We start from the raw sequence: 21,744 nt of genomic DNA on the forward strand, positions 1-21,744 counted from the left end.
TGTTGCATTGCCTCATGACCTAAAAGTGGATTATTTCCACCAACATCAATACCTAAATTAGGTGTTTCTTCCACAAATGTTTCCTCATTAAGCCCACCCCTAACAATACCACTACTACTACCAGCACCACGTCTTAATCTCTTTGACATTATTAAATAGAATTAATTTAAATCACAAGAAAATAAATTACAACAAATTAAATTGCTATAATTAAATTGCGAAAAATAAATTGCTAGAATTAAATTGCGAAAAATAAAGATAGAGTTGGAACGAAAGTACCAAATTGCCGGATTAATTTCCAACAAAGTGAAGGCGGCTAGAATTGCAAATCCACCAAAGCTACTCCGGATTGTTGCAAAATCACCAACTCCACCAACAATATTATAATTGCAAAATTAATAATTGAAAGTTGAAACTATAATAAGACTTTGTGGCTAATTATTGCAAAGTAACTATAATTGAGAGATTGAGATTTGAGAGAAAGAGAATAAGAGTGAATTGGTGTGAATTAAAATGAAAATGAATAAGGGTTTATATAGGGGTGGGGGATGGGCTAAAGTGTTAAAAAAAAAAGTTTGGGGGGTTGGGAGGCCAAAAATATTCAGTTGTAACAATATTCAATTAATTTGATTATAAAATTACAGTTGGTGAGGTAAGATATAACTCATGAAACTATAAAATGTAATCAGGTGTAATAGTAACTTTTAAAAAATGAAGCTTGATAATAATATATTCAGAATTACTTTTGAAAAATTAATCACCATTATTGACTTAATAGGGGATACTTTGAGAATTACATGGATATTGTTTGATTTTTTAATATGGGATCCATATTTTTTTTTATATTGCTATTTTTTAATATGGAGTCCATGTTTTTTTTTCAACATGAGTTGGAGGTGAACGACGAAACCACCTCAAGCTCCAACCCATATATATAGAGTATAATCGTAATGTCGAAGCATCTAGGAGTGACTAGCACACATATATTATCCTTCATAGTCTCATACATCAAGTAACTTTATAAAATTTGAATAAATGAAAAAAGTTACCACTTAATATTTTTGGTTTTGCTAAAGTTAATTTGAATCTAAAACTTCATAATTTTTAGCTCATCTCATTGATTTACTCGATCGCATCTTAGAATTTGGCATCACCATTTGTTTTATTTTAAAACTATCATTACTTTAAATAGTTTTCTCTATATTAGCTTCAACCTTCCCGGCACATGGAAGGCAATATTTCTTCTATCCTATTTAATAAAATAATAAGAAAGAGTATTTCCTTACTATTAAAAATATAATTTTATATCGTGTTCCCATTCTATTAATGATCAACACTTTCCTGATACGTAGATTTTCTTTGGACGTATCTTCACAGATTAACAAATTCTTTGCATGTTTATGTCTTTCGTTCACTAGGAAATCTACATATTTGCTTATCTTCCTCTAAAAATAATTTTGTTCACTTATAAGAAGTACTTATAATATTTAATAATAATATTATGAAAAACTAATAACACCAAAAGTATATTGTATATTTTCCTTGGTAATAAGCTTTATGGCAAGTAAGCAATTAATTTTCACTTCAAAATCCGGTGAGAATGGAGCATTATCTTTCCGCATTAATTTCAACCTCCCTAGCATATGTAAAGCAATATAACTCCTATCCTAATATTAAAGGTAAAAATACTCAAATGACTATCTTATTGTAGCTTCCAACCATTTGTAGCTATCCTTTTAAATATTATCTTTTGTAGCTACATTTTGGCAAAATAGTGTATGTTTTCGCGTGTACTTGTTGCTAACAAATACATGAGAACACGGTAAAAAAAAAAAACAGGATCCTTGATTTTAGCCTTTAACGGTGGAGCTATTAAATTAGATATTAATATATATATTTTTGATGTATTTTAGTGATTTTGTTTTTGCTATAATGTATTTCCGTGTCTTTTCCTTTTTTTATGTATTTCAATGATTTTTTTGACGTATTTTAGTGATTTTTTTTTTGATGTATTTCAGTGGCGTTTTTTGATGTATTTCAAATACATTATGTACATTCCAACTACATATGAAGCCAAATACATTCAAATTTTTGTTTATTTGAATGGATTTCAACAAATACATTCTGATACAAGACAAACAAATTCCAATACATGACAAATACATTCAAAAACAGTGTGTTTGCCTATTAACAAAATACACTAAAAATACACTCAAAAAATACAAATACAAATACATTAAAAAACAGTGTATTTGTGAGATGTAGATTTTTTGAATGTATTTGTATTTGGCTTTTAACAAATACACACGAAAATACAAAAAATACACACGGCCAAATCTGAGACACCACCACCACCAAAACCCTAATCTCTCCACCTCCACGTCATCTTCTCAGCCGCCATCTCAAAATCAATTACAATCGACTCCACCACCACCAAAAACCCTAATCTCTCCACCTCCACGTCATCTTTTCCGCCGCCATCTCAAAATCAGTTACAATCGACTACACCACCACCAAAACCCTAATCTCTCCACATCCACGTCATCTACGGCATCTGTTTCGGATTACAGATCTATGACACCTGTTTCAGATCTCCACCTCCAAGTCATCTGTCGCCAGCAGGTACGGTAAGTTGGACCTTTCATGCCGCCATCTCGGCGACGCAGGCCGTGGTGATGGTGGTTATGGCGGCGCATATGAGAGAAGATGGTGGTGGTGGTTATGGCGGCGCAGATGAGAGAAGGGGAGAGAGAAAGTTTTTTAAGGTTTTGAGAAAAGAAAAATCTGAAATGGGTAATGAGTTGAAATAGAGAAAGATATATGTATTTAAGTATGTATTTTTTATATAGCTACCAATTGTAATTTAGAAAAGTTAATTAGCTAGTAAAATATAATTAAATAAAAAGGCAGATAATATTAATAATTAGGTCTTAAAAGAAGTTATAATGAGTAAAAATTTCAATATTAAATGATTTTATATCGTGTTCCCATTCTAGTCCACGATCAACACTTCCCAACGTGACAAAAGAACAGCAATTGGGACAAGAGTTTTCGTTTAAATATCTCCTTTAGTTTGCACCTCATAAACAATAGAATCACTAATATACCATGGACTCGGCGACAACGAAGTGACGATTTATTTTTTAATACGTTTCGAAAAGAATGATTTATTCTATATTTAGTAAATTATCAATTAAAATATAACAAGTTTAATTACAAAATTATTTTAAATAAAAATCATTACACGCCTCTTTAATTTAATATCACAAAAAAATTAAAAATTTTTTTTTATTTGTTAAACTTTGCGCTCAATCACGACGAATGAGGACGGAAGGCCCAAGAAATATTTTCTTACATCGTGTTCCTATTGTGGTCCATGATCAACACTTCTTAACGAGACTAGTGAGTGGCATTGTTTTGTGTCATTGTCTGTGCTGGGAGGGGGTTACTGTGGGCCTCTAAATATCCAAACATCCATTGTTTTATCCCGGATTAAATCCATCATAGAAGTTAAGGGTCCGGAAAAACTCAATAAATTTGCCCAAATCATATACTTTTTTTTAAAGCAAATTTTGTCCTGCTAGGATTTATCATAGCAGAGGATTTTATTATAAGTAATCAAGTTCAACAGAAAATAAATGTAGAAAGGAAAAGAAAGAACAAAACATCCTAACAAATTTGAAAAAATAACACTACAGCAAATTTGATTATCAGTGACAAATCATTTTGTCACTCAAGAATCATATTTCGTCACAAAAAACTTTGTGAGATGAAAAAAATTTCGTCGATAATTAGTCCCTAAAGGTGGGTCGCTAAAAGTATATAAAGACAATTTAGTGTTTCGTTGCTAAATAAAGTTTTATCAACTACGAAATCTTTTTTCGTCCCCAAATGCATAGTATCTGTGATGAACTTATTTGTCATAAAAAAGAATTAATTTTACAGTTAAAAGCATCATGTCGTCGCTAAAAATGTCTTAATACACACAAATATAATTTGTCACTAATTACAATTTTAATTAATGACGATGTCAATTGTCCTTAAAGCTATGCAAAATTTGTAGTTAAAGGAATGCAATTACGTCACTAAAAGGTATATGCTTTATGTACAGACGGAAATATCATCTCTAAATCCTTATATTAGTGACAGATTTTTTTGTCTTAAAAGACAAATCGTAGTTGAAAATTATTTTTGCGACGTTAAAAATGTTGCTATTAGTGATAAGACTAATTCGTCACTAGACATTGTATCAATTAGGGACAATTTCGATTGTCACCAAATATTATGTTAATTTGTTGTTAAAAATATAATTATGATATTAATAAGGCCATTTTGGGACAAAATATTTTCTTGTCACTAAATGCAACCAATTTGTGGCAAATTATGATGTAGCAATATGATTTACTGTTGATAAAGAAGCTTTTTTTGCGACAAAAATGTGACTGTCTTCAAATGTCTAAACAATCATCATCAAAAGATTAAAGATTTTACTGATAAAATTGTTTGAGAAATTGTGTATACTTAACAATTTGTAATCACACTAACTAAAATCTATGGTTAAATGTAGTTTCTTAGTAATTACACGTCAATTTCGGTTTTTAAAGTTAGCTTATAAATCAAACATTACAACAATGAAAATTGAAAAATAAATGTAATACTAAAATATCATACAAAACCATATATAGTGTAATTTACAAAAAAGAACTATAATTAACATAAAAAGTCTAATTGAAATACATGAATATTGATACAATAAAACAGACAAAAGATGTGTTGCTTTCTCATGCGCCGACGTAGCTTCACTTATCTAATAACTTTATTCCTGAATCAATTTCACTTTCATGTACCTGCGTAAACAGAAGAAAACACTTAATTTGTTGTATACCTTTTGATATCATGATTTAAACAAAATATATCTTAAAATTTCAATACTAAATCTGATAAGTAATAATTAGTGATTGTAATAGTCATCGTACTCATAAGTATTGGTTACTCTATTGTGCATATTCCTGTAATCTTTAACAAGTACTAATAAAAATAGAAGATTCCGTTAGAATTATAAAGCATAGCGGCCTTCTTCTGGGTAAATATAAATAGATACTATTTCAACAGTCACTTCGTTAAATTAATCCATCAAAATTTACAACATCAATCATAATAGACTGATATATGTACTATAAGAATTAACATAGAATTGAACATGATCTAGAGCAAAAGACTAGATGCACAAAGTAAATACAAAAAAAATGAAAATATAATGAATAAAAACAGACGAAAATTTTGTGGGTGGGTTATAGGGAGAAAATGGGGGAGAGAGAAAATTTTACACAAAAATATTGGAGGGAAGGCAAAAAAAATTGAAAGTCAAGTTTTGTTATTTCACTTTCCCTCCAATAATTTCGGGTAAAAATTCTCTTATGACTAATGATTTCCCATTTAGTATTAAGATTATATTTCTACCTCTTTATTTTGTGTTATCAATTATTTCAACACCTTTTAACTCAGGAAATTTTTTGGACAAAATTTGATGCAATGAGAACAAATTTCATGTGATGGATTTTGTGTATTCGCATCAGGCTTATATGATGATAATCGTAAAATGAGTAGATAAAAATCTCAAATAAATGAAATAGAAAATTAATTAATAAATTTCATGACAGGATTGTTTCTTGCGAATATATATATATATATATATATATATATATACAAATAAATAAGCAATTATTCTTATCAAATATAGTGATAGAATATGACCAAACTTTTTGGCACAAAACTTTTTAAAAAAATCAAAAAATGTGACCGAGCTACACTCATAATTTCTATCATCAAATATTTCACTAGATATATTTTTTTTATCTTTATTGATCGATCATATTCGAATTTTTCATCACATTTGAAAATAACTAGTCTCTAGAGATTTGTACTAAAATGTTTTATTAAGGTTGTTTAATTTTCATAATATCAGAATATATGAAACTTATCTTTATTTTAAAATTAACAAATATAAAATTCATATAAAATACTCCACTAATAAATCGAATGTTATATTAATAAGATATCTTTTAAAAAATTATATGGTGGTTGGTAGTGGCGATGGAAAATAGTGGTAGTGACTGTAGGTGCCAATTGGGGTGGTGGTGGGTATGTAGTTAGCTAGTAATGGTGGATGACAATAGTAATTAACAATGTTGGTTGATGGTGGCAGTTACTGATGACAACTGATAATCGTGGTAGATGATAGTGATAGCTAGTTGTGGTTGTGACGACTAATAGATGTGTTTGATGATATATAGTGATGAGATTGATGGTGTGATGCATGTAGTGATTGTTGATTTTTATAATGGTGGTTGATGATGATGGTTATAAAGGGTCATTTGCACTTTGTCCCTATTTTGTGTTGGTCTTTAAATGTTGCTTTTATGTTGGTCTTTAAATATTGCCCTTCAAATATGTGGTCTTTAATTCTTGCACTTCAAAATCGACTTATGCCTGGGGGAGCGTAAGTTATGCATCATAATATCCACAAGTTATGTTAGCTCTCTTAAAGAACTTATGCCCTGCTAGGCATAAGTTTGATTTTGAAGGGCAAAAATTAAAGACCAACCCATTTGAAGGGGAAAAAAAATTAAAGACCACTCCATTTGAAGGGCAAACCTAGTGATTACTTCGGTTATAAATGATGACAAGTGATGGTGATAACTATTTGTGGTGATTAATGATAGTGATAACGGTTAAGGCTGAGGAGTTGTGGGTAGTAGTGGTTAGCGTATAAATTGAATTGAGTGGTAGTTAAATGTTCATCTTTATAGAAATCTTTTAATGGATTGCATTTTAATGAAATAAGACTTTGTTATAAGTTTTAATCATTCAGATCGATTTAGACCATTATAAGACCTCATGTGGTTGTAATTGATTAAACGGAAAAGAGCCTAAAATATCCTTGAACTATTGAATTTGGTGCAAAAATACCCTCCATCCACCTTTGGGGCCTAAAATATCATTGACCCTTTACCCCTGACGTTAACCTTTGGGGCCTAAAATACCTTTATTTTTAACGGACACATTTCATTTATTACGTGGTGCCCTTTGATTGGTTGACAATTTAATTAACTTAAACTAATTAATCCCCCATTTAACCTGATCCAACAAATAAAACCGGACCTACCCCAATTAAATCCCCATTACACCTTATCAAAAAAAAAAAAAAAAACATACGAACCCAGGTCATTATAAATCATATTAAAAAAAATCCACGAACCCATTTCATTACAAATCGTGAACTCAAAGAGAACAAGCCATAATTTCTATTCAAATTTTGACATGTTAAGCTCAGTGATGTCCACATTCATAATGTTTACTAAAACCTTACTTCATATGGTACACGGATATGGTAATTATGATGGTTCATTTTACAAATCATGAATTCTGGTGCTTCAATTATGATGGTTCATTTTTTATCTAAATTATTTGAAGCCAATTACCATACCCGTGTACCATATGAAGTAAGGTTTTAGTAAACGTTATGAATGTGGACATTACTGAGCTTAACATGTCAAATTTGAGTAGAAATTATGGTTTGTTCTCTTTGAGTTCACGATTTGTAATGGAATTGGTTTGTGGTTTTTTTTTTTTTTTATATATGGTTTGTAATGACCTGGGTTTGTATGTTTTTTTTTTTTTTTTTTGATATGGTGGAATGAGGATTTAATTGGGGTGGGTCAGGTTTTATTTGTTGGATCGGGTTAGAAGGGGAGATTAATTAGTTTAAGTTAATTAAATTGTCAACCAATCAAAGGGTGCCGCGTAATAAATGAAATGGGTCCTTAAAAATAAGGGTATTTTAGGCCCAAAGGTTAACGATAAGGGTATTTTAGGCCCCAAAGGTGGATGAAGGGTATTTTTTTCATCAAATTCAATAGTTCAAGGGTAATTTAGGTCCTTTTTCATTGATTAAAATTTAGATGTGCATTGAAATTTATATGCTTAAATTTGAATACACATCTGAATATTATAAGATTGGAATACTAAATAATTAACCCGTGTGATATATAGCCTTGGGTTAGAAGCTTATGCAAGTAAAACCATAAGCAAGGCCGTAGGCGAAGGGTCATCCAACAATGTTCTAAAAGGTTATTTTGGAGCTTGATCCAGGGCGAGGCACAAGCAAAATGCCTTGAGATCACATGTGGGGCTTAGTTTTGTGAGACTTACAATTTAAGTGCCCGACCATGCGCCCTAAATGCACCTAACACCTAACGCTCAGGGCTCGCCTAACAGTTCTTATATAAATTATGTGTCAAATTCTTTAGTGAACACTATTGACCCTCATAATATCTAATAAATGAATGATGCGTAACTAGTTTTTCATCAAGATTGGGAGTAACTCAAATAACAAGCCTAATATTGTATATTTATTATTTGAGACTATCGTGAGGGTGAATATCACTTAGCATTTCTTTTACAAATACATAACAGAATTTTACATCTTCAATTATCATTGGTCTTCATGTTTTTGTCCTATGTCTCAAATTATCATATTTTTATTATTTTCACTATTTGAAAGTAATTTTTTTCTTTTTGGTTTCTCATCCGGCGTTCGGTACCTGCATTGAGGCCCAAACTAAATCCGAATTCGTGCCGAGTAATTCCACTTTGGGGGGCAAAGCACTCCCTAACAATGACGACTCCGTACCCAAGGGGGCTCGAACTCGAGACCTCTTGGTTAAGAATAGAGTAGTACAAGCCACTGTACCACAACCCTTGTTGGTAATTTTATTTTTATTCATGAAGGAGTGGTATTTTAATTATAATACTATAAAGTTTATTGATTATTTTCTATTAGGAAGGTAAATTGCATAGTATGATAGTAATACAATTTAAGAAATTGTGATTATTTTATTGTTTGAAAGTTAAGATGTTAGAATTAATTTTCATTCAAGATTTTATATCATTGCATTATTTATACTTGTAAAATCATGTTAGAAGTTTTGTTTTCTATGAGTTTCTTTAATCATGGTTTTAATTTTTTAAAATTATTAATGCATTTTTTATAATTTTTTGTTATTATATTATGTACTACGTTATTAATTAAAATTAAAGATTCATGGGCTTATGCCGCATGCCTCGGGACTTACGTTCGTCCCGTGCTAAGTAAAACGCCCCGCTTCATGCCCCACGCCTTTTAAAACACTGTCGTCCAGTGTGGGTGGTTTGTATTTAGGCTGTGTCCAGGCACATTTATGGGGGTATACTTTTTTTTTTTTTTACAATTATAGTGTCTTATCATAATATATGTATTTCAAATCATAGGACCCGTTTGGCCATGAAAGTTGTGAATATTTAAAAACATAACTTTTGTTTTCAAATTGAAAAATGGTATTTGGAAATTGGAATTGTGTTTGGCTATTGAAGACAAATTGGAGTTGTTTTTGAATTTTTGTGAGTGATTTGGTGTGAAAAGAGTGAAAACAAATTTTTGATGTTTTTCAAATTCTGCTTACGAAATTTTCGAAAATTTAACTCCGTAAAATGGTAAAAAATATTCATGGTCAAACTGCAACTTAGTTGCTTAATTTCTTTCATTGGTGCTTTCAATTTTAGATTTTTTTTTCCTTCCAATTTTCATGTTAATAATAAATAGTTAATGAAGATCCACATAACATTCAACATCTTTGCAATGTCTAGGCTCGCAAGTCGACCTTATCCTTGTATAGATTCTGTTTGTGGATTCACAAACCCGGCTCACATTATATTATATATTGACATTTGCATTTTCATAAGGTGTAGTTGGGCGTTACCACACCATTCTATAATTCCATCTTGCCATTTCCTATGAAGAGCGGTTGAAAAATATTTGTCAGTTGTTACCTATAACCATAAATAATCGTAGTCAAAGATCATATTATATTTAACTACGAATATTATTTCGTAGCAAATAGTTGAATTATTCAACTACAAATTTGAACTCGTCGCTATTTAAGACATTGCATATTTTGTGACAAAATTTTGATGTCACTAAATCGCATATTAATTAGAGACAATAAAATGAGTGTCACTAGTTATTTACTATTAGTGACAAAAATTAAAGGCCACCATTAAATACAAAATTTTATGGCTAAAGCTTACAATTTTTTAACTACAAAATACAATTTGTCGCTATTGTAACAACATATTTTTGGTGACGAAATTATTTCGTGTCCAAAACGTAACTAATTTTAAGACAAATAATGATTTGTCAATAATTGAGTGAACTATTAGTGACAAAATAATGCGTCACCAATAACTTGAAATTCGTGGCTAATGTTACTCAATAAATGGCGCCAATTCAGTTTTTGGCGGGAAAGTTTAGCGGACAAAACGTTTGCTACGAAATTTTGTGTTTTGTCACTAAAAGCCTGTGATCCATGTATTTAAATACGAAATGTAACTTTTGTCACGAAAAGTAAACAATTAGTGACGAATTTTGTGTTGTCGCTAATAATTTCGTAGCTAAATATCACATTTATTGTAGTGTAACTAGGATGGAGCGGATGAGTGGTACTGTGTGATTCTTCTAGTCTTGATCCTCAAATTTGAAATTTGAGCTTTGACCATGTTGAGTATTCTCCTTCCATGTGTTGGTATATCTGCAAAAGAATTGATCTGCAGCAGTCTTGTGTTCCCCAGTGCATAGTTTGCTAAAAAATCTGCTAACTGATTGTCTTCTTGTATACATGCACAATATCCCCTTGTAATTCCTCCAATGTATTTTGAATCTCCTCAACTACATTAGAAAGTTATCATGGATGTTTCCATTGTCTTTGTATCATCTGTAGTAGCCCAATGAATTAGTTTTCACAATCAGTTGATGTATCTGTCTGGTTATGAAGTACCTCAAAGCCTCCTGAATAGCTGTTGCTTCAACCTCATTATTTGTTGTGTCATGAATCTGCTGAGCTTGAGCATAGATCAAATCCCCTCTATCATCTCTCAAACAGAAACTGTAAGAACTTTTGCATGGATTGCCCCTACTTGCACCATCTGTATTGCACTTTATTCTTTCTGTAGGTGGTAGATTCCAGTACACCTTAGCATAGAAGGGTACATTGAAATCATAAGCTTGGGACTTTTAAACATTCTCATCTTTAGCAACGTCATTAACATTGTAAAAACATGTCTGTTGTTGTTGTCATAAAAGCTTATAGAATCATAAATCTTTGACTCGGAAAAATAGGGACATTTTGTAAAACATTTATGGATTATCAAGAAAGGGATCATGGGACATCTGGAAAACACCTATTGGATTCAGAAGAAAGGAACCATGCCTTTAGAAGAAAGGGACTAGCCTTAACATACTTGTTCAACCTCCAGTTATCCACACTTATTCGTCCGAATTCGTGAGTCTACATTTAAGAGGATTCACACAATCGTTAGACTCATCGTTATACGCTTGTCTTAGTCCTTCAAATAAATCCATTTATAATCTGCTTAAATTCGGGCAGCACCTCCCCTGTTTATATGCCTAGCCCGAAATCACAATACCAACAAAACAACAACTACAACAGCACCAACATCAACAACATCATCATCAATACCAAAATATTTCATAAAACATTCCACGCGATGTTTGTCCAATTTCTCAACCAACAACTTTATTATACAATCATTTCATCACTCTATCTTCGTAAATAAACCAAAAGTAATATTACTAAGGAGATATTCATACCTTGTTTTTGTTAAAACAACGATATCTTCACTATCCACCTTGAATCCGCCACAAAACCATACTAGAATCACATCTACGCGTTTATCCGAGCTTCGATTAATACTCCGTCACTTGAAAATTGCTTACTTTTTTATTCCCTCACTCCCTCTTCAATTTTTCTAGAATTTTCTGGGCAAATCTGGGCTAAAATCTGGTGAAAAAAGAGGGTTCTTACCCTTTTTATAAGGGTCAAATTTACTGTAGCAGTGCTGCAGCAAGTCGGTTACTGTAGCAGTATTGTAGCACGCGTTTTTGCTTTGTCAGCCGAATTTGTAACGTCCATAATTCTCTATTCCGACGTCGTATCGATGAGCGGTTTATTGCATTGAAAACTAGACTCGACGAACTTCATTTTAGGCTTTTGAAACACCTTAAAACTCCTAATATGCCTGGAGATATACCCCTCCAAAGTTGACCCAAAATTCTGTCCTTAATTCTGCCAACTTTTTTCAAATTTTCGACAAACTTATTTTCTTTGATTTGCTTGGTCCCGGAATCTTCCAAAACTCCCGATACATGATATTTATCATTTATGATACTTAATAATGGTCATGTTCTTGTGTCTCAAGGTTGTCCTTCCTGGTTACGACTTACGAGATCATAATTCATCATTTATTCTATTGTCACGTACTTCCCATGACTTGTACCTTCCAAACTTCATGGACGTCTCCAATGCTCCATTACAACGGTGAAGTACGTGATATGCTCATGCTCTGAAAGTGCGGGGTGTAACATTTTTACCAAGAGATGTCCCTTGGTAATTTCAAAAAGAAAACTCAAAATAATTATATCTACTCTATCGAGAAACTCCCTCGGTACATTTTATTTAATTTTCATTTATCTTTTATTAACATACTGATGGTGTCCCTCGGTACAGGAAAAAAGAAATTCAAAATATTTATATTTATATTACCGATGGTCTTTCTCAGAAATTTTAATTTATTTTTTAATATGTACCGATAGAGTCCCTTGGTATAGTCAATTAAATGTTGACTTTAAAAAAGTCAAATAGTTTACCGAGCGATGTCCCTCGGTATCTTTAAAAAATAATTAAAAATTAAAATATTTGACTTTTCCGAGGGACGCCGTGGCAAAGTACCTCGGAATAGTGACATCAAATTTGTCCCTCGGTAACCCGCGTAGGTAAATAGCTTGTTTTTAGTAGTGTGGCTAACTAAATCTAATCTATAGCTTATTTGACCAAGCTTCTAATCACCTTATTTTAAAAAGTATTTTTTTAAAAAAAATATTTTCTGGTGAGAAGGAGTTCGCTAATCTGTTTAAAAAGCACTTTTGAGCAGCAATTAATGTTTGACCAAGCTTTTAAAAGAGTTTCTAAGTATATTTTTTTCAAAAGTATCTTTCGAAAAATTACTTTTGAAAAAATTAATTTTTTTAACTTCTGAAAAACAGCTGTTATTTGTTACTCCACAAAGCCGCTTATTTTCTCTCAAAAATCTTAACAAAAATAAACATTTTTGAATTTCGAAAAGCTTATATTATATAAAGTTTTTACACAAAATCACGTCAAAAGTCTACCTATAATAACCAAAACATGATGAAATTGCTAGGGGTTAGTGAGGAGGATGGGGGTATATTTTAATTGGTATAAGGACAATATCCTCACGATATTAATAATTCACCATCAATATCATGCATGATGTCTAATAATTTGTCTATCAAGTGGCTCAGTCCTTTAGTATAGGGCTCGGCATAACTACCGGAAACTGAAAAACCGAATCAAATCGAACCGAAACTTCAACAAACCGAGCCGAACCGAATTAGTTTGGTTCGGTGTTTGGTGTCCATCGTAAAAAAACCGAAACCAAAATAGCCGAATCGAAGTTTGATAAAACCGAACGCGCACCGAAATTTAATACATTACCCAAAAAAATTAAAATAGTGCAGGCCCATTAAGTTTAAAGCAAAAAAACTCAATTTTAATAAGTCCTCTTTTGCATTTATATCCCTAATTTTCCACTTCAATTGAAAAAATCAAATATCTTTAACAAAGAAAGGTAACTAGGATGTCTCTTTAGGATTAATGTATTTCCTTTATGTGTTTTCTTAATTATTCTTACGGTATGTATATGACACCTAGTAATCCTATGTCATGATTATAGTTTTCTGTTCTGGTGTATCCTGTTTGTTTGATTTTGATTTCAATTTTCAGTTTTATGTTTTATTGCTTTTGAGAATATGAATTAGTGTCAATGGAATCGCTTCTAATATTATATTAAAAAAACCGAATTGAAAAAACCGAAACCGCCGAACTTTAAAAAACCAAAACCGAAAGAATCGAACCGAACCGAACTAGTTTGGTTCGGTGTTTGGTGTCCACCTTAAAAAAATCAAACCCGAAATAACTAAATCGAATAAAACCGAACGCCCACCCCTACTTTAGTATCCGTCGTTCCATAATATGAATTTCAAGACGCTTTCTGCTACCAAACAGTTAGTGACCATGCTAAGTTTAACTTTTTATAATTTGTCTGTTTCTACCCATACTTAGCTCTCATTATTTTAGTTTAATCTAAATTTACTTTTTCCTTTTAAAAGTTTTGCGCAAACATGGTGCATTATTTTTAAAAGGACTTTCAGCATTCTCTCTTACTACCATGGCTTCTGACGAGATAGTCAAAGAAGTGGACGATTACTTCCGGCTATACAAAAGCGGCCGCATTGAGCGTTTCTACGACGTGCATGGTTCTTTTTACGTTCCCCCTTCACCAGAAAACCCATCAAACGGTGTCTTTTCCAAAGACGTTACTATCTCACCCCACGTATCCGCCAGACTCTACCTACCTGAAAACACCACCGATGCCCAAAAACTCCCCGTCTTAGTGCATTACCACGGTGGTGGACTTTGCATCGAATCCGCCTTCTTTACTTGGATTCACCGTTATGTTAACTCTTTAGCTTCTGAGTTAAACGTCATTGTTGTTTCTGTAGATTACCGCTTAGCCCCAGAAGTTGATGTACCAACTATTTACGAAGATTGTTGGAATGCACTTCAATGGGTCGCTTCGCATGCTAATGAAAAGTACTCCTCCAGTATTAATAATAGAGACTCATGGTTAACAAATTATGGTGATTTTAGTGAATTGTTTTTAGTTGGGGACAGTGCTGGTGGCAATATAGTGTACCATATGACTATGAGGGCTGGCAAAGAAAGCTTGAATAATGAGGTGAAAGTTACTGGATCAATTCTTGCTTATCCTTATTTCTTAATTCGAAATATAGATATTGATGAGGAGGGGTTGGCTTATAAAATTTGGGTTAATATTTGTCCGCCATTAGAGTCTGGATTATTATCCCCAATTGATAGTCCATTAATTAACCCATTTTCTGAAAAGGCTCCATCGTTATCAGGGCTAGGTTGTTCAAGACTTTTGTTATGTATGGGAAAAAAAGACTATGTAATTCCAATAGAAATTGGGGGTCGATTTGTTGAAGGGGTGAATAAGAGTGGGTGGAATGGAGAATTGGAGTTTGTTGAGATTGATGAAGGACATTCTTTTCAGATTTATAAACCTGAATCTGAAGAAGCCAAACGTATGATGAAGTGTTATGCAGCTTTCGTCCATCGCCAATGATGCCCAAAATTTGTTTCGTCAACGTGTTGGATTTGTGACATTGTTGTTTGCTTTCTCTTGCATCTTTATTTCTGTCTCGGATCGATTTGCATAATAAAACATCATTTAAGCAAGTACAAAGAAAATCGGGAAATTTTTATAAAAATATGTAATTTTCTTGTATTCAAATTCTAACTAATCACAGGAGATCATGAGATCCTTTCCTTTCATTCTGTAACTTCGCCCTTTTATTTTTCTTTTCCCTTGCCACACAATGTAAATAATCGGAAAAAAACATTTGGTGACTAATTCCACCTAAGAATCCAAGTAGTTAAGCAAGAAATTAGTTTCTTTAATTAGTATATAGTATCACAAAATTTGACTTACGGAGTGAGAGAAATGAGAATTTTACTTCATGCAAGACACAAGTTATTATATTAGTTTTGTCACTTCCACGACATGATTAGTGTAAATTAATAATGAGATCATAACTTTCATTTCAATTGTTCTTTCATTTCTTCCTCCTCTCAGCTTCACCTCTGTAATGATTAATAGACGTTTTGAAACTTTTACATGGCAACGAATATTGAAAGTAAAGTAATCTAATCAAACAAAGAGTACGTAGAAAGCAGAAACTATAAGTAATCTAATCAAACAAAGAGTACGTAGAAAGCAGAAACTACGATACCGTAGCAAATAATTTAATTGGAGACGTTCTTTAATGAATTATCGTGTTTGATTTTTTTGTGTGGTTTTTGTTTTCTTCTAGAATAAAATTTAAATCATATGAGACCGCGGAACTCATTTATTTATTTGTAAATAAAAGACCTAATTAGATTAATCCAAAAGTACTAATCAACCTAACCCATCCTTTTTTCGTAGCTAATGATTAGTATACTATATACTAGAGGTGATTAGCTCATGCTGTGCACGGGCCCGATATTTGAATATTAACATATATCACTATGTAAATAAAAGACCTAATTAGATTAATCCAAAAGTACTAATCAACCTAACCCATCCTTTTTCGTAGCTAATGATAAGTATACTATATACTAGAGGTGATTAGCCCGTGCTGTGTACGGGCCCAATATTTGAATATTAACATATTCAAAAGTACTAATCAACCTAACCCATCCTTTTTCGTAGCTAATGATAAGTATACTATATACTAGAGGTGATTAGCCCGTGCTGTGCACGTGCTCAATATTTGAATATTAATATATATATATATATATATATATATATATATATATATATATATATATATTCAGTCGAATAAAATATCCAGTCGTTAAAATTAATTAACCCAAAAAAAGGCGCTAGATTTTCCCACAATTTTCCCCAACCCACGTACAGAATGCCATAATCCCCAACCCACCATCTTGTGCCCCCCCCCCCCCCCCCCCCCGGCACCCTAACCCAGAAGCCTAAACAAAAGAAAAAGAAAAACTCTTTCAGAACAGATCGTCAAGAACACGAGAATAGTTGCAATCGGTGAAATTGGAGAATCGAATATTTACAGAATTCTAGTTTGGAAGCTCTCTTTAGGTTTCCATCTCTTCTCTCATCAAGGTATCATAGTATTTTTGTTGCGAAGAGCAAAATTGAGTTACAAGCTTACAAATTAGAGGTAATTTTTTAACTTTCTCAGTTGTGTAGTTCACCAAATTGGGCATCTCTTACAATTCATGTCATCCTCCGTTTTAACAACCCTACATTTCACGATTTTTTTTTTTTAAAAAAAGAAGAAATTAGTGATAATAAGAAAAATTAGGATTAAATTGTGGCATTGATTTCAGATCCTTTGTCTATAGCAACTATGATGTGGCATTAGAAGGTGTTTTGTTTCTGCTAATATGGTAGTTGTGGTAATTGTATCATTGAAGAATTGCTTGTGATTGAGTTGTGCTACTATTTTGGTTGGCTGTTAGCGTTGGTTTTTGGCTATTTTCCATTGTCATAGTCTGCTTATTTACACTGGATATGTTGTTATTGTTGTTCTATAATCTACTTATTTATGATCGACCAGTTTGAAACCTGGAGAAAAAATAATTTAATAGCGAATGCCTTTGCAACTACCTTGAACCGAACTTTAAACAATAAGGATCCTAGTGTAAAGCTTGAATTGTTAAATGTAATAACCTATGGAACTTGTGAAGGGTGGATAGAATATTAGTAGTTGTAGAAGCATGTCAAACATTTTGAGTTCATAATTGAATGTGGACCTAAATTACGTAATTTAGTCCTTCCCTGCCAGTTGAGTTCTTTTTGCTTTCGGTTGCTTTCTAATGACGAGACCAAGTTGCTTTTCAATTCAGGAAACCATTTGCAATGCAGTGTTAACATGAGGTGTTTTTTATTCTGTCTTTCTCCAACTCATGTGTATTTGAGTGTTGTTTCAAAACGGAGAAGTTCTAGCTTGAGAGGATATATCATAAGAAGATGAACCATTGACAATTTGCCGTAAATTTTCTTACTAAATTCTTTGTTGCTCACATGTCTGCCTTTAGTTAAAAGTTTTTAGCAGCTGATTAAAGTCATTCAAGTCTTTGGTCATTCCGTATACTTTTATTTCATCTACTAGTTGTAGTTATTCTGTAATATGCTCCCTACATGTCTGTCACAATCTCGAATTATTTGGAGAAAACATGCAGTTGGAGAAGTTTTGTTCTCTCGCAGATATTTCTTGGTATCATGAACGAATTATCAGATTGAACCAAAAAAAATAAGAGGACATGGAGTATTCTGTACGTTGCCTAGACAGAGGAGGCAATAGTTGAAGTTTCTATACTGCTTCATCCTTGATTTTTCTATTCATTTTTTAAATAGAAACTTCCACATAAAGTATTTTACAGTTAATATTTTTGCCTTTGTAACAGTTATTCTATTATTCTATGGTAGGCAGGGGCGGAGCCACCTTAGGGGAAACAGTGTCACGGGGCACCGCTTCGTCGAAATTTTTCACTGTGCATATATGAAATTCATATTTTCCTGGACGGCTAAGTGAACCAACAGATGAATCTCCATTTTCATATCCTTCTCGGAACATCCAGCAATTGCTAGCTCACTGGTCGGGCACTTCGATTTTCTAGTTAAGGTCGTAGTGTGTTGTCATGATTAGGAATAGTCGAAGTGCTATTTGGCATCCCTTTTCCTATTGAAAACGTACTGAATTATTTTCTGGTGTGGCTTAATAATGCTATGTGTTTTGGTTAGATTAGATTGACTTGAATCCGTCAAAATCTCAAAAGTATGAAATGGAATCAACTTTGAAGGCTGCGAAACATTCATTCATTCCACCTGGTGCCTTAGCAAGAGGACAAGGGAAAAGCTTTAGAGCTTTGAGTTTAGTAAGAGTAAATACTGAACAAAGACCTCCGATTGGCAAAAGTAAAAAGTGTAATACAACAACTTCTTATCTGAATGAGCTAGCTCTGAATGAGAGTCTTGCACGCTCCTGGTTTTGATCCATAGAAAGACTATGTTTCCCTCTCTCAAGAAGCTGAACTGATGCAAACACTCAGAGAAACGAAATAAGTATTTTATTGTCTCATTTTGTAATCTACTTTTGTTGTTATCAGACTGGAACTTTTTTTATTATTGACTTAAATTGAAATCTGCAGGTCCATGTAAACCTTAAAAGGCAAAAAATGTGAGAGTGTCGATCAGGTGCATAACTCAAAGCTGGAGTAATGTTGAGCATCACTTTTTACCACAATCAAATTGTTGGGAAGCATCATGCCTCAGCGAGACACTTAGCTATATTAGTTAATGATCGTAATATGTGTCCATTGCGCGTACATTAATGGGCGGACATCGAGGATTATAAGCTGGATCACATGTGGGCAGCTGTGACTATAAGGATTTAAAACATGAGTTTTTTGTTTTGCCTTCTCCTTTTATTCTTTTACAAATGAAAACGAAATACTTGTGAGCTTATATCATTGTATTTGTTGAGTTATTTTCTATTTGATTTGTCAGAATCTGTAAAGAAAATAGTTGATATGCTATATTGGACTTGTGAAACTCAGTGTTATTAAAAGTGCTCGCTTCATCGCCTAAATCATTGAGGTAAGGAGACTGGCTTGTGCTTCAGAAGGCTGAGGCGACGCTGGTAGAAAGAAGGGACTCTTCTCCTCAAGAAGATCGAAGTGGAGGAGAAGCGAGAAGCATGCGCTTCGTTTATTTTAATAAAAGATGACTTTAAACAGAAAAGGATTCAACTTTCTTACTAGTTTTGCTGCTCTCTTCCTTGGTCTAGTTCTATACTTCAAGCTACAGGTATGATTATTTCTTCTTCTTCCCCTCCTCCTCTTCTCTTCTTCGTCTCGTATCTGATATCGTCGTTGCTGCTATTTTTTTTTCTTTCTATTCTTTTCTTTTATCTTATGTCGCTGCTACTGTAGCGTTTTTTCTCCTCTTCTTCTTTTCTCTTTTCTGATATCACTGCTGCTGCTGCTTTTTTTTTCTTTCTCTTCTATTCTATGACCTAATATCGCTGCTACTGCAATATGAGCATCATGGTGACAGATGCAAGGTTCAATATTTTTGCCTATATATATTAGAATACTTGTCCATGATGCAACTTCTATGTTGACATTTAATTCTTTTTATTTTGAGAATTTGCAGCCTGTTAGTTGGATAGTAGTGCATCGACTATACTGGCTATCAAAGATGTGGAGATAGCTTGTTCTCTGCATTGAATTTGAGTTCCATTATATTCTCATGAAGTAAGCTTATCTCTTATCCCTATTTGTACGGTGTATTTTGGCATAAGCAAGACTTGAGGATTATGTTACCAATACATAATAATGGAGGTGAATCATGATCGTAGAAAATTCTTATGCTATTGGTACTCCGTCTGCATTACTGCATTTTGGATCATAGTACATAGTTGGTACTAATTCCTATTATTGTGGTCTTCTCTTTTTTTCTTTCATAAGTTTAGTCTTTGCTAATAAACTGACATAAATTTGAAACTTTTAATAGGTCAAGAATTTGAAGACTGAGATAAGTTTGGTGGTGACATGTTTTTTTATGGTTATTCTATAATTAGTTACTTCTTAGTGTTTCTCTTTTCTACTTTAAGTGGCTCTTGTTATTAAATCTCATCCATAGAGATTAGAATAGTCTACACTTTACATAAAGTGCGTTGTTTCATCTTATTTGCTGTGTCATCTGCTTGAGCATGCCTCTACTTTTATTATTTCAAATTTATTTTCTGGATACAAAAGTAATTCATCCTTTTTCATGTATATAACACATCCATTTGTAATTTTTTCAGATTTGGAAAACTGAAAAATGATGTTCGATATCATTCAATTTATATCAGGTTCTCTAATAACATGCCTTCTATACCAAAGCTGATTCCTTAAACATATTAGTAGAAGTAACTCGTTTTCTAATAACAGGAGTATCTGGTTTCCAATATTCTGTGTAAAGAGTTTCTCCAGTAGTTTTTTGGTAGTATTGAAAACAACTGATAGAATATGTTTCATTATTTCATATTCTTACCGATTCCTTTTGATCCTAGGCTTCAGAATCTGTGATGCGAAACCAAGACCTTTTAATTGTTTTAAGTTGATGTACTTATTAAAGTTTTGTGATTTGTTGCTATGTGAAGATAATGAGTATGGATAAGGTAGAAGAGTCATGATTATTCTATTCATTAAATAAAATACAGAGGTCATGATATTTTTATTACTAAACCTATATGAAAAGTGGTTTAGGTCCTGTTTAGGAGATTTTCTCATTAGTTGCTCTAATTTGATGGAATAAAGTTATGTATGAGGTTGCATACTTGGAACTAAAAGCTGAACATCAATCAATCAGGCGAATCTTGAATTAGAATTTTGATACTCTAGAGCTTGAGTTTTACGAGATAGAGAATCCTTTTCTCTTGGCTTGCACATTCTCTTGCCTATCTATTAGGAGTTTTGTTACTATATTGAGATGACCTTTCTTCTTTTAACAGATCAAGATTTACAATATACAAGCTGGATTCTAAAGAACTGGCCTGCTACCCTTGAAGTAAGTGCAGAACAATTGAAGCAATCTACTTTGGTTTTGTTACAATCTGTTTAGAAATGTCACATTTGTAAAAGCTATAATTTTATTCTCTTTTGTTTGGAGTTGACAAATATAATGTCATGTAATCTGAATGTGTATATTTTTATATTTTTTCAGTAATGTGATGATTTATTTATTTTTTCAAGTGTCCAATAATTTTTATTAAAAGCACCTGTAACAATTGGATTTGTTGGGCGTTAATGTCTTCAACAGCCGAATCAGTAGTAGTAGTAGTACTAGTTAATTGTTTTTAACGATTGGTGTGTCAACTAGCGAAGGGAAAATTTTGTCGCCAAAAGTTAGGTTTTACGACTGGAATTTGTCTTATCGCTAAAGGATATTTAATGACCGGAT

The 21,744-nt window shown here is 32.6% G+C and overlaps 1 protein-coding gene and 1 long non-coding RNA gene across 2 annotated transcripts; both read left to right on the forward strand.

Moving 5' to 3' along the window:
* Nucleotides 1–14,238: 14,238 nt before the first annotated feature.
* On the forward strand, nucleotides 14,239–15,548 carry LOC132610308 (hydrolase 3-like). The gene has a single exon (XM_060324617.1). The coding sequence runs from the start codon at nucleotides 14,362–14,364 to the stop codon at nucleotides 15,337–15,339; it is 978 nt and encodes a 325-aa protein (XP_060180600.1). The 5' UTR covers nucleotides 14,239–14,361; the 3' UTR covers nucleotides 15,340–15,548.
* Nucleotides 15,549–16,592: 1,044 nt separating this feature from the next.
* On the forward strand, nucleotides 16,593–21,529 carry LOC132610048 (uncharacterized). The gene is made up of 2 exons (XR_009570990.1): nucleotides 16,593–18,858; nucleotides 18,945–21,529. It is a non-coding gene; the product is annotated as an uncharacterized LOC132610048 (long non-coding RNA).
* Nucleotides 21,530–21,744: the final 215 nt, after the last annotated feature.

The sequence above is a fragment of the Lycium barbarum genome, chromosome 9 (assembly GCF_019175385.1).
Source record: "Lycium barbarum isolate Lr01 chromosome 9, ASM1917538v2, whole genome shotgun sequence".
NCBI lineage: Eukaryota > Viridiplantae > Streptophyta > Magnoliopsida > Solanales > Solanaceae > Lycium > Lycium barbarum.

Coding starts and splice junctions, on each gene's coding strand:
- LOC132610308 (XM_060324617.1), top strand. CDS start 14,362: ATGGCTTCTGACGAGATAGTCAAAGAAGTGGACGATTACTTCCGGCTA.